The sequence below is a fragment of the Macaca thibetana genome, chromosome 4, assembly GCF_024542745.1.
Source record: "Macaca thibetana thibetana isolate TM-01 chromosome 4, ASM2454274v1, whole genome shotgun sequence".
In the NCBI taxonomy this organism is placed as follows: domain Eukaryota; kingdom Metazoa; phylum Chordata; class Mammalia; order Primates; family Cercopithecidae; genus Macaca; species Macaca thibetana.
Genome location: NC_065581.1, coordinates 121386299 through 121400882, shown reverse-complemented (window position 1 = coordinate 121400882; position 14584 = coordinate 121386299). Strand labels below are relative to the sequence as shown.

The window sequence follows — 14584 nt, the reverse complement described above, 5'->3', positions numbered from 1 at the left end:
TAAACTCAGCACAAAGCAATATGAAGTCAGAATTTTTAAAGTTGGAAAGGAGCCTAGAGATCATTTAACCTAGTCTCCTAATTTCAGCCATGAAAAATTGGGGTCCTTGTTCAAGGTCACAGGGCTGATTAAGTGACAGAGTTAGAACTAGGCTCCAGCTCTCTTCTTGGCTTACAGTTCACCATCCCAGTTGGGTGGTCAAAACCCAGAACAATAACATAGATTTATTGCTTGTCCTGATTGTGCAATGTCTTCTTTGCTTTTTTTTGTTTTTTTTTTTTTGTTTTTTTTTGAGACAGGAATGCAGTGGCATGATCTTGGCTCACTGCAACCTCTACCTCCCAGGTTCAAGTGATCCTCCTGCCTCAGCCTCCCGCGTAGCTAGGACTACAGGTGCACACCACCACACCTAGCTAATTTTTTGTATTTTTAGTAGAGATGGGGTTTCACCATGTTGGCCAGGATGGTCTCGATGGTCTCGATCTCCTGACCTCGTGATCCACCCGCCTCGTCCTCCCAAAGTGCTGGGATTACAGGCATGAGCCACGGTGCCGGCCTGCTTTTTTGTTTTTTACAAATGGTCTTACTGCTATTTTAGAGCTACTAGGAATGTTGCTGGTTCACCATGAGTTTAGCTATCATATGCCAATGGAGACAGCCTGGTAGAGTGGGAAATAAGCCTGGATCAGGAATCAGGTGACCTAGACTCTTATCTCTGTCACTAGTTAACAATTTGGGAACCCAGATAGCCTTCCTGGCTCCCAGTTTCCTTATATATAGGGCTTTAATATATAGGATAATATGAAAGTACTAAACATGATTGTTGTCCCATGGTGGATAACACTGTAGCCCAGTGCTTTTATAAATTACATTGCTCAGAGCTCTGCTGAGTGCTCTAATATGCATTGTAAGAATAGATATACATCTTTTTTTTTTTTTTTTAACAGAAAATAAACTACATCTCTACCTTTTATCTTGCTTCGGTGAAATTCTAGTTTATCATGGCTTCGGGGCAACATCAAAAGATGGTAGAGAAGTAGATTCGCTTTCCCAGAAACGAAGTAAGGGAAAAAAGTTCCACAGATGAATTTCACAGACATTCAGTGAAAGAAATACAAAAGATCATATTGTGTGATACACTAAATTGAAGTTCAAGAACAGGTAAAACAGGCCAGGCACAGCGGCTCACACCTGTAATCCCAGCACTTTGGGAAGCCCAGGCAGGTGGATCAATTGAATCCAGGAGTTTGAGACCAGCGTGGGCAACATGGTAAAATCCTATCTCTACAAAAAATTACAAAAAAAAAAAAAAAAAAAAAAAAAAGGAACAGATAATACAAATCAATGCTGCTGGAAGTCAAAATAGTGGTTATCTGGGGGAATAGAGGTGAGAGGGTTGCTATTGATTTGGAAGAAGCATAAGGAGGCTTTCTGGGGCTTTTTTTTTTTTTTTTTTTTTTTGAGACGGAGTCTCGCTCTGTCCCCGGGCTGGAGTGCAGTGGCCAGATCTCAGCTCACTGCAAGCTCCGCCTCCCGGGTTTACGCCATTCTCCTGCCTCAGCCTCCCGAGTAGCTGGGACTACAGGCGCCCGCCACGTCGCCCGGCTAGCTTTTTGTATTTTTTAGTAGAGACGGGGTTTCACCCTGTTAGCCAGGATGGTCTCGATCTCCTGACCTCGTGATCCGCCCGTCTCGGCCTCCCAAAGTGCTGGGATTACAGGCTTGAGCCACCGCGCCCGGCCTCTGGGGCTTTGAAATGATTGATATTTGGTCTGAATGGGATTGTAAGTGCAATATCATTTACGTTCTGACTGTATGCCTCGAAAAAATCTTTTTGGAAAATCTCCATAGTATTAATTTTAATGACAGTGGGAACTACTGGTCTTATCCCAACTCCCTTTAGATAAATTTGTACCTTCTTTCAAGTGATGGGGGAAAGGAAATTGGCAAATTGGGAGGCAAGTATGAATAGCAGGGTTATGAGCAATCTTCCTCCAGGGCTACTAAAATCCTTTCAATACACTCTAATACGGTAATGTTTTCATATTCTATTCTTTTTCTTTAAATTTAATTTCTTCCTTACATTCTGTTCTTTTACTCTTGGGGATTTAAAAAGATGATGGCTAAATAATTTTTAAAATACTTTAGCCATGATTATTACCTTAATGCTGATTATTTTTAAAGGAACCATCAGCTGATGAAAAGCAATTTTCTTCTGAGCCAAGATCTTTTCTAACTCTAAAATTCTATTGTTTTCAGATTTTTAAGTGACGGAATACGTTTATATATAGAAAGTTCAAAAATAATCTAAAATTTTTAGATTATTTAGATATTTGGATAGTTCCTTTAAAATTTTTACATTTAACCCTTTCACATGTTGAAGGACATGACTATAAATTTGTTTTAATTTTTTCCCATAAATATGTGTCATATGTCTCTGATGAACATAGTACTGATAATGAGAAAATTTTTCTTGGCATTACTTTAAAAGATCAGCCAGCCTTGATTTGTTCACTTCATGATAAAGTCCATCATGGGTGGGTGGGTGGGTGTGTGTGTGTGTGTGTGTGTGTGTTTGTGTGGTGGAGGGATGTTTGGAATCTCTTCTCTCTGTGTGGTTACACAGTGACTGTTGTTGAATACCTCCTGATGCGTGCTGGAGCTGGCCCTATTGTCTACCATTTTGCAAGATGTTGAATACTGCTTATCTTATCTGGATCCATTATGTGCTAAAAAATGTTGAAACAGCAATTTAAATGTTCTCTTACTTATAGAATACTGGGAATGGAAGTATTAGTAAAGGGAGAATTTTGAAGAGAAAGATGGTCAAGTCTGAAGCATTTTACTTTCCAAAACTCCTTTCAGCTGAAATCTTTACTGTCAGTAAAAGACAGTAGGCACCGAGGCCCCTTCAAGCCAACTTCCTCACTCCTAAGAAAAAATTTTGATCCTCATTTACCTCCATGATAGCGAATGCCACATTTTAAAATATAAACTTCATTTTGGAATAGTTTTAGATTTGCAGAAAAGCTGAAAAAATGATACAGAGAGATCTTATATCAGCATGATACATTTGTTACAACCGAGGAACAAACACTGATATTATTCCTGTTAACTAAACTCCACAGTTTATTAGGATTTCAGTAGTTTTCCCCTAATGTCATCTTTTTTTGTTCCAGGATGCATTCAGGATGCCATGTTACATGTAGCAGTGGTGTCTCCTTAGGCTCCTCTGGTCTGACAGTTTCTCAGACCTTCCTTGTTTTGAATGACCTTGATAGTTTTGTTTTGGTTTTTGTCTTTTAGATGGTGTCTCGCTCTGTTGCCCAGGCTGGAGTGCAGTGGCACAATCTCAGCTCACTGCAACCTCTGCATCCTGGGTTCAAGTGATTCTCCTGCCTCAGCCTCCCCAGTAGCTGGGACTACATGCACGCACCACCATGCCCGGATAATTTTTTGTATTTTTAGTAGAGATGGGGTTTCACCATGTTAGCCAGGATGGTCTCGATCTCCTGACCTTGTGATCTGCCTGCCTCGGCCTCCCAAAGTGCTGGGATTATAGGCGTGAGCCACCGCACCCAGACTTGTTTTGTTTTTGAGATGAGTCTTGCTTTGTAGCCCAGGCTGGAATAAAGTGGCGTGATCTCGGCTCACTGCAGCCTCCACTTGCTGGGTTCAGGCTTTTCTCCTGCCTCAGCCTCCCAAGCGCCTGCTACCAAGCCTGGCTAATTTTTGTATTTTTAGTAGAGGTGGAGTTTCACCATGTTGCCCAGGCTGGTCTCGAACTCCTGACCTCGCGTGATCTGCCCACCTCAGCCTTCCAAACTGCTGGGATTACAGGCGTGACCCACCATGCCTGGCCAGACCTTGAAAGGTTTGAGATGTACTGGTCAGGTATTTTAGAAATATTTCTCAATTTAGTTTTGCCTGATGTTTTCCTTGTAGTTACTACAGCATTGTGGGTTTTGAAGTACCATTCTCCTTATATCATATCAAGAGTACATACTGTCAGCACAACTTATCACTGATGATGTGAACCTCGCTCCCTGGCTAAGGTCCTGTTTGTCAGCATCTTCACCATAAAGCCACTCCTTTCTCCTCTCTTTGGAAGGAAGTCACTATGGATAGCCCACATTTAAGCAGTCAGGAGTTAAGCTCCACTTTCTTGAGAGAGGGTTATGTATATAAATTCTTTGGAATTCTGTAAGGATTTATCTCTTCTCCCACATTCATTTATTCATTCAATATTTATCTATATGAGTATGGATTTGTGGATGTTTATTTTATACTTTGGGTTATAATCTAATACTATATTTTTTCTTTGTTGCTGAGATTATTCCAACTTTGGCCTTTGGAAACGTTTGAGTGGGCTCCTGTATCCCTTTAACCTACCCCCTCCCATCAGTTTGCTTTTTGAGCACTTTCTGGGACTACAAGATGTTGCAGGGCTCATCTAGTGTTTTCCATGCCCCAGCTCTAGAAGCAGCCTTTTCTGTAAGGAGGGTGGTGTCTGTCTATTGGAGAATGCTATTAGAAACCAAGATCTACGTGCTGGACGTGCTCTTTGCTACTGGGGAGTTATTACTTCTAGGCCTTCTGAGAGGACAGAGCTAGCAAATACATGTGTGTAAGTAAACCCATGCATATATACATGTCTATAATTCATTTACTTATCTATCTGTCTACCTGGCCAAGCGTGGGTTCATGCAGATGTCTCCAACTGTAATCAGGGCTGCATGGATCATTCTAGCTTTACTCTCTCGCTTATCTGTAACCTCCCTCTCCAGTTGCTTGTCTGTAACCTCTCTCTCCAGTAGTGAGAAACCTGGCTTCCACCATCTGCCATTCTTGTACTTCCTTGTTTGATCTCAATATACATGTTCAGCAGTCTCAGAATTTTTTACCTGCACCCCGTGTGATGCCACACATTTTGATTCTTCTGTTCATTTTCTCTTCTTCTCCACTTGCCATTTATTTTACCCTTAAAAGGAAGAGATTTGACCCAACCCACTGTAAACTCTGATTAATAAGAGAGTAAGGAACTCCTTTAGACAAAGGAAGGCAAGGATAGCCACTTGACTGCCTTAGAAACCGTGATCCGAGCTCATCTGTGATGGCTTATACCATCAGTTCACCCTAACCAATAGTGGGTTGCTTCTGTGCCCAGATGTTGTACATTCGCCCTTGTTTAATGATAGCAATATATCTTAAGTTATTGAGACTTGAGAGAGAGAAAGAGACCTCATGTAAATGTAGGCAATGAAGTTAAATCTTCCCTAAGCACTCTTCTGATTTTTCTTTGCCATATGTTCTGTGGGTTTTAAAGGGGAAAGTGACAGAATTATAATAGAAATATGAAAACTGTAATAGAAATAAAAATATACACAGATAATCTTAATATTGTAAAAACATAACAAAGCACAAAAAATAACAAAGCCTGGAAACTATATTTTAAGTAAATAAAGTTTGATATGCTTGGTTTTTTTTTTTAACTTTCTTAAAGCATACACAGCAGAGTGTTATCAAAGCATTATTTACCACACACGATTTCTCCTAGTTATTTTTGCTACAATTGGGCTTCAAAAATGCATTCTCATCAACCTTCAGATATTTAAGAATATTTGGAGAAAAGTTGAGACCATGTTTTTTACCACCTACTTGTTTTCTGCAGGGCGGCTGTCAGTTTGTACGAAATTAGTACCAGGAGTTCTTTTACGGAGATTCTTTTCTAAGTGGTCTTTCAGCTACAACATTGTGAGTCGTAATACTATGCCACATCTGTCTCAATTTCTCAGTGCCTGAAATAATTATGTGTGGGGAAAAATTGATATCAAAAATATCATAACCATTAAATAGTATAAACATACAATGAACTCTATTAAGTAGATTCAATTTTTCTAAGAATCCCTATCATTTATTTATCAAATCTCAAAGGGAAGACTATTCAAACCTACAATTTATTTCATATGTGTATTAGTCTGTTCTCGCACTGCTGTAAAGAAATACCAGAGACTGGGTAATTTATGTAGAAAAGAGGTTTAATTGGCTCATAGTTCTGCAGGCTAGCTTCTGCTTAGCTTCTGGAAAAGTCTCAGGAAACTTACAATCATGGCACCGAGTGAAGGGGAAGCAGGCATGTCTTATATGGCTGGAGCAGGAGGAAGAGAGAGAGAGAGGTGCTACACACTTTTAAACAACTGGAATTCATGTGATCTCACCCACTATACAGTATCAAGAGGGGACGGTGCTAAACAATTCGTGAGAACTCTGCCGCCATGATCCATACCTCCCACCAGGCTCCACCTCCAACACTGAGGATTACAATTTGACATGAGATTTGGGTGGGGATTCATATCTAAACCCTATCAATATGATAATTATCTAGCCTCGTTTATTTTTGGCTTATATGGTCACATTTGTGCTGGGACTGCCTAATTGATACATTTCTGTTTAAATAAAAAATAAAACCTGTATGTATTTTCTGATTTCTTAGCAATTGGTGGTGCAGGGAAATTCTGTTAGGTGTGGGCTCGTTTCAGTGGGAAGATAGACTGAGCTGTGTCATTTAAAGTGTCTACATTTGATTAGCTAATGAATGTATTTCAAAATATGCTGTGTTTTAAAATGTAGAACTCAAGTGTGAAAAGGTAAGTTCTGATGAATGACAAGTTACTCTTAGTAACATAAAAGTGGACCAAAATTAACATTGAAAGCAATCAGGAAATTTTACCTTTCATCTGGGATTTACCTGGCAATTTGTTTTTATCTGCATATAAATGCAAAATTCACCAGACTTACTGTGAAATAATTTATGGAAAGTTTCAAATGGATTTTAATGGAAAACTGATCCACAAGCAAAATTACAGAAATATCATAGCAATGCCAGTGTCCTGCGTATCTAAAGAAGAGAGTTAATATTCTTCCCATGCTACTCAAAAGCGGGTGACAGTGGTCCTCACATTCATGATTTAAGAGAAGTACAATGGCACATTGGCCACCTGTGCCAACATATGGTTTCTAATTGCAAGTGTGGTTTATGATAGGGGAAAAATAGGCTGTTCTTAATTGCTTCAGAGAGAAAGTAGAATTTTTGTGGAGCATCAGGGAACTGGATATGTGGGTTGGGAGAGAAAGATCCCACTATATTGTAAGAAAATGAAAACTAGACAGGTAACCACAGAGATGAATTTGAGATGGAAACTTTCGTTTCCTATGTTCATAATAATCAGCCCTTTTATATTTTACAACATTTAAGTTGTTCAAAGTTAAGCCCTTACATGAGAGTTCAGCGGAAAGTCTTCATGAAGAAGTAAAACCATACTCTCAGTTCCCCTCTGGGTTTGCACTCTGGTTCAAGGAGGGAAGTTGGACAGGAGTAGAATTGAAGTAATAAATATTTTGCTCCTTTATTCTGAATTAGCTTCAAAATCAGTCTGTCTCCTGTATCTCTATCTGTTGTGCTATGGCTGAAAGTAGGGTTAGGAACCACTTTCAGAAGAATCAGTCAGCGCAGGACTTGAATCTCCAATTTTCCCTAGCAATGCGCAGTGTCTGCCCATCTCTGCCCAGATAGTACCTGAAATTACAGTAGACTTCACTAGTGGGAGGAACAGGAGTTATTCCTATTTGTTTGGAAGGAGAACTCATAAGGATTTAGGAATTGATGTCTATTGATTGTCTTTTTTCATTCAGTTTGAGATTTTCCTGGTTCTTAGTGTGTCAAGTGATTTTTGATGGAAACTTGGACATTTTTGTATTATGTTATGTGACTCTAGATCTTGTTTGAAACCTTCTGTTTTAATTGGCATTGTCTGACACCTCTATAGCAGGGGAAGCAGTGGGTGCCACCTTGTCACCCCTACTGGAGGTAAAAAATCCCAGTTCTCCACTTGTCCTCTGTTGACACACTATGTATGTGTGTGGGGTGTCCTTGTTAGTGTTGGGCACAGGTAGAATTTCCGGATCCCCATGTGATCTCCCTTGATATCACAGTTGGAGTGGTCTTGTTCCTAGTGTGCAATGATTTGACCACCTCTGTTTTGGGGGGAGGGGAGAGATACCCAGTTATTGCTGGGAAGGGATGGATGTCAGGGCTTCCTACATGGTCTCCACTGACACTGTGGAAGATGCTTCATTATCAGCCGCCAGGCATAAAGGTGCTAGTTTCCTGCTTGGTCTTCTCTGACACCACACTAGTGGGGATATTAGGGCTCTTTTTCAGAGCCGCATGAGGGTGGAAATCTAGTAACTCCATTCAGCCTTTGCTAGCATGCATGGTCACAGGTTCTTCCATGGTGCTTGGCTGTAGTAGAGCAGTTATTGTCTAAAAGTTTCTTATTTTGCTACTCTGCCCCTTTCCTGGTTATGTGGCTAGAGAGTGAACATGCTTGTGGTCTGTGCCCATTGGTGTTTCTGGGTTGCTGGCTTCCATGCTTGTTGGCCTTTAGAGGTTTCTGACGACTTCAGCTATGAGTCTGGGATATTTGAGGCAAAAAGAAAACCCAGGAATCTCACCACCTTGTTGTTTCTTGGGTTCTGAGGTCCCAGGCTTGTCTACCTTCTCTTGGCCTTACAGAATTTTCTTACATTTATATGTAACATCCGTGTGTGTGTGTGTGTGTGTGTGTGTGTGTGTGTGTTTTAAGTTTTATTTAGCCAGAGGAATAAGAAAAAGTAAGTTTGGGCTGGGTGTGGTGGCTCAGGCCTATAATCCCAGCACTTTGGGAGGCTGAGATGGGTGGATCACTTGAGGTCAGGAGTTCGAGACCAGCCTGACCAATATGGTGAAACACCGTTTCTACTAAAAATACAAAAATTAGCCGGGCGTGGTGGCATGCACCTGTAGTCAGTCCCAGCTGCTCGGGAGGCTGAGGCAGGAGAATTGCTTGAACACGGGAGGCGGTGGTTGCAGTGAACTGAGATCACGCCACTGCACTCCAGCTTGGGCGACAGAGCAAGACTCTGTCTCAAAAAGAAAAAGTAAGTCTGTTTTATCTTCTTGGAAGCAGAAGTCCTTGCTGTTCAATTTTTGTTTTTATTTGTTTTATTATTACCAATATTATATTAAGAAAGTTTTAAAAATACAGAGAAGATAAAAGAATTGGTATCATGCCCCATATACATATCTACCAGCTGGATTCAACACTTAACATTTTGCTCTATTTTACTTTATTGTGCTTTTATCCATCTGCCTATTCCATCTATCTATCCATTTATTATTTTTGATGGACATCAGTACACTTCACCTCTAAACACTTCAGCATACATGTCATTAATTAGACTTCACTGTCTATTTATGCTTTTTTAAAGGTAAATTTTACATAAAGTGAAATGCAAGAAATTGTAAATTCCATTTAATGAGTTTTGGGTCATCCAACCATTGCTGAGATAATTTCCATCACCCCTATATGTTCCCTCAAGTTTCTTCTCAGGTAATTTCCGCCTCCAAGAAGAAACTACTGTTTTGATTTTTCCTTTTTTTTTTTTTTGCCATAATTTCAAGTGCTATTTTATTGATGGAATAATATTATAGTTCATCCATTCTGGCCTGCTTCCAGTTCTTTGCCATTAAAATTTGATAGTTGGTGTAACATAAGTCATTGCTATCTTCCATCAGCCTAGAACACAGTGCAAGCAAGGCAACTTAAGATTTTGTGCATTTCTTCTGATAAATAAAATAGTGAAGACATACAAAAGCATGTTTTTATCACACACAGTACCCAAATTTTCCACATATTTCTTGTGGTTAGTGTAGTTATCAGTTTCTTTGAAGCTCAAAACCTTTTTTGTAATAAAAGCAAAAGATAGTTTTAGCATTGTAAAAATAGAATTTAGCTTCCTGGCACCAAATTTTATTTTGTGAAAGAGAAACCATGATTTTAACTACACCATAACTGTAATATTCATTACTGAGAATGTCAAACTAGTCTCTGGAGGAACATCCTGTTTCAGAAATACTTAGAATACTCTATTCCTGTACAAAATATTGATAGGGTTGTTGCAGATGGATTTAGCTGTGTTGCAGACACTCATTTGGCCCCATCTATAATGTAAGTCTCTTGTTTCTAGTCTGTTTCCCCAGAATGATTTTCTAAGTTGGCTGTAATTTCTGATTGACTGGTTTACTGATTGATATGAGGGAAGTCCTACCAGCTGTGAAATGGGACAAGTAAACTTTATGTGAGATTCCAATTAGAGTGGATGTGCTTACCGTTAACAGCCCAGGAACCAATCGATGATGTTGTTTTATTAAAACCTTTTTTACAACCTTTCTCTGTCTATATCTTTCTTTATACAGTTGATGGACTGGACAAAGCTTCTATAGCAAACTCAGATGGCCCCACAGCAGGTTCCCAAACACCTCCCTTCAAGAGAAAGGGGAAACTATCCACCATTGGTAAAATCTTTAAGCCTTGGAAATGGAGGAAAAAGAAGACCAGCGACAAATTTAGAGAAACCTCAGCAGGTATGAGTATCATAACTTGTTAGAAGATGGGATAAATCGTAAAATGGTTTAAAAGGTAGAAAATTATGTATTACAGTGTGTTTTTTCCCAGAAAAAATTTAATCCATATTTGAAATGAATTCTTTATTTTATGGATGAAACAACTTAAGAGTTCTGATTTGCCTTCTTTTTGTACTGACCTTAACTTTCTAATATATTCTCATTTAAAAATATATATTTGTAAATTTATATAAAAAATGGATGGGTGAGGCAAGGGAGTGAAATAGTAGAAAATGATAAGTGGAAATGCTATTCATCAACATTATGATGGCAGCTATCCATTTTTATATACACATGATGTTACATATATATTTAACTAGTTAGACTGTACTATTTATATTAATATATACATATTTAACTAGTAGACTATAGTACTATACATGTAACATTATTTAACTAGTAGTACAGTCTTGTTCATTAATTAAAACTTTTTTAAAAAATGTCTTTTTTGATATATTTATTCTTTAGGAAAGATTAAGTGGCTATATGAAAGAAAAATTTTGTTATATTTGATTTTAGATTTCTATCATATCCTTAGGACAAATAAATGGTCTCTGTCTTAAGAGAGTAGAGGCATAACCCTATTGGTGTGAAAATGTTTGGTTGTTAATTTAGTTTGTAGATTTGTTAAACCTTAAGGAGTTACGTTGCTTAGTGCCTTTCATATCGACTCATGGACGAAGTTGGCTTTAAATCTCAGGCCAGAATTCAGCCCAATTTAAACAAGTGCCAGTGTGAGTGTACTGTGTCTATTATAGAAAAGTGTTTAGTAAGTTCAACGTTCCTCATGCTTACTGTCCAAGGCAATGCCTTCATCAGAATTCCTCGTTGTACACAGTCTAATATTGTTAGTGGATGTACAGGGACACAGAGTGTATCTTATTGGTCTGTACTAAGATAAGAGCTAGGGTTTTGTTCTAGAGCTGTGAAATGAAATTAAAAATACCACACACAATGCAAGGATATGGAATAGGAGCATCAAAGCTCCCCAAAGAAAATTGTTTCGGATGCATTTGCAGCTATATAGTTTGTTTGAGCATTTTATATTTAACAAGAAATAATGATAAGCTACCTGGAATTTGCTTCAAAATAATCCTGGAGGAGGGTGAGGTAGGTAAGCTTAAGATAAAGGAAGACTGGCAATGGGTTGTTTAAGCTGGGCAGTGGGTCCATGGTGGTTATTATTCTCATTTCTCTGCTTATAGATATTGGAAAATTTCTGTAATAAGAAGATAGAGAAAGAAGAAAAACTTGGCTTGGGGAAAATAATGCTGGTTTGGTTATTGGGTGCTCTTCAGTACCTAAGTGGCTTTCTGGGTTAGGAGGTGGTGAGAGGTGAGGGACAGGGTGCTGTGCTGTGTGAGGACACCTGGCTGGGTGACTTTGAACAGGGGCGATCAGCCTCAGTTTTCTCACCTGCACAATCAGGGAGTTGAATGTGCTGAACTCAGAGGTGCTTCAGTTCTAGATTCTGTTATTGGTCCCCAGAGACACCCTTACACCTTTGACTCCTTCCAGTCCCTGGCTGGGCATCTTGTTCTCCTGTTTTTTTGTCATGGAAGAAACCTCACTGGCCTTCTTCAAGTGCCTCCCTCTCACATGTGCTTAAGCATTGGGAGAATCTGGCTCTTCACATTACCAAGACTACCCAAGATGGGAGCAGGGCTCCAGATGTAAGGTACGAAAACGAACATAAGTTACAAAACGGTGTATCGTATATTAGTTTTTTTTTTTTCACATTGGAGAAAGATGTCATATCTAGAGGAAAACAGATATATTCAGTTGGTACAAAAGTAATTGTGATTTTTGCCATTACTTTTAGTGGCAAAAAACTGCAATTACTTTTGCACAAAACTAGTATTTGGATATAACCAAGAGAAAGTTATTTTCTTCTTTAAAAAATTATCTCAAGCAGTGGAATCGAGCTGTTTGGATATGATCAGGGCTGTTGGCTGTCTGATAATCAATGAAGTACACCTTAGGCAAGACCCACCATATCTTGAGATAAAAAAGAAAGTTCATTTCTTCCAAGAAAAGTAAGTCTTCTATGTTTGTCCTTCTCTTAAACTCCTGGGTTGGTATTCACATGGATATGAACCTTATTGTGTTCTGCCGCACAGTGATAAATACCACTTTTCCTAGAATGGGTTTCTGTTATAGGAGTTCTTAATTGGTAGTAGACAGGATGGAACACTAATTTATTAATGCATTGTAATGACATGTTTACTGTTGTAACTGGAGGTAAGAAGTGTCCCATTCGTAGCCTATCTTGGTGGTCCTTGAGTCAGTTGTATTTTGGAATGTTCATTCTATGTCCAAAGGACATCATGCCCTATAAGGCAGGCTGGGCTTATGCCCCAGCTTCCAGTTCTTTAGCCTTGTTTTAAAGCAGAAAGTTTCCAATATCTTCGACTCTGATTTAGGCTGTTCAGTGTCTGGCTCTTAGATTCTAGGACAGGAGAACAGGCCTCTTTTCCATCCACTTCCCCCAGATACCCCTCTTCATTGCTTTTCTTCTCCTGCATGAGAGGTCCCAGCTAAGCTCTAGGTTCTTCTATCCCTTCCCTATATTTAGAACTCAAAATGGCACTTACACCTTTTTTTTCCCCTACATAATCATTTTTTCCCATTTTGATTTGATTTGATTTGATTTGATTTGGTGGGAGGTGAGGATATAAACATCCTTCCTTTGGATTTTTATATATGCTTATATCTCCCCAAAGGTAAGAGGACAAACGCCCTGTCTAAATAAACACAGTTGTTCCTCTAACTTCTCATAGTGTATTACCATCAAGACCAAACTTACTGAAAATCTAACCTATTTCTGCTGCCTCTACTTTCTTCCCACGTTCTCATTCCTTTTCCCACTGCAATCTGTCTCTGTGTTCTGTATTCACCGAGGTTACTCCAAGTCTCCTAACCATTAAATTTAGTGTCATTCTCTTATTTTCATTCATTTCAACCTCTACAACATTTGCTGTCACTGAATAATCAGTCCTGCCTTAATTTCCAAAATACCTCTTCCTTAACTTACAAAAGCTACCATTATCTTGTTTGTCTTTCACTTTTCTTTCTCTCTTTTGCCTTTTCTCTTCATCTTCTCATCTCCCCTAACCCTCTGAGGGAAGGTTGCTATGTGCCTTAGCCCTTCTGTTGCTTTGAATGTGCCCTTCTTTCCCATACCCACATCCCTCAAACTGGCCCAGCCTCCAGCCAATGCCCACGCACATCTACCCAAGCATCTGATGGGTAGCACTACCTGAGAACAACATGTTAACTCAAAATCCATTCATACAGTCTATATGTATTTCCATGGAAAACATGCTAGCTGCCAGGCACTGTTCTAGAAGCCTGGTATTCTGTAGCCAATAAGCAAGTGAGGTTCCTGCCCTCATGGAGCTTTCATTCTAGACAGGTGAGGTACTAATAAATGCTATGATGGACACAGGGAGTGAAGGAAGAGGGAGTGGAAAAGTACTATGTATAAATGCATTCCAACCAAAACAGATTCCCTGCCAACCCCAGCAATCCTTATTACTGTAGACATGGCTTCCTTTGGCATCCAGACTTTGAACCATGGAGTTCTTTGACTCTTCCTGCTCTCACTATCAGTTCCTAAAACGTTTGATTCTATCAGTTCCTAAAACGTTTAGTTCCTAAACGTTTAGTTCCTAAAACGTTCTATCATTCTATCAGTTCCTAAAACGTTTGATTTATTTTCTCCTCATGCAAAGTCTTTAACATCAGCCTATCCTGTCAATTCCTGTTGTCTAGTCCTGTCACCTAATGTCTCAATTAGTGCAACATAGCTTTTTTGCTATGCTTATTTGCAGCTAGCTATAGAAATCTGTAGGCCACTAGAGAAGACAGGGAGAGGCAGGGTTCTGGCAGCAAGCCTACCTATGAGGGGAACCTGACCTAGCTGGTGAGGCTGACAGAGGAGGTTTGAAATGTCACAGGCTGTCAGGAACCCAAGTGATCAAGATAATAACCTTATAAGTATCAAGCCAGGCAAATAGAGTGATGAGTATTTCATCACAAAGTGGCACAGGTTCCAACAGGTAGGGTAAATCTCAGAGC

General features: G+C 39.4%; 2 protein-coding genes across 8 annotated transcripts in view; both read left to right on the top strand.

Annotated features, from left to right (window-relative positions):
- LTV1 (LTV1 ribosome biogenesis factor) overlaps positions 1-14584 on the top strand; it is a 387175-nt gene that overhangs the window by 217458 nt on the left and 155133 nt on the right. The window lies entirely within an intron of this gene.
- Positions 1-14584, top strand: part of PHACTR2 (phosphatase and actin regulator 2) — a 229881-nt gene that overhangs the window by 93792 nt on the left and 121505 nt on the right. For all 7 annotated transcript variants that reach the window (XM_050787367.1, XM_050787371.1, XM_050787368.1 and 4 more), the window contains exon 2: positions 10298-10465. In XM_050787367.1, coding sequence (XP_050643324.1) covers positions 10298-10465 — 168 coding nt within the window. The remainder of the gene's footprint in view (positions 1-10297; positions 10466-14584) is intronic.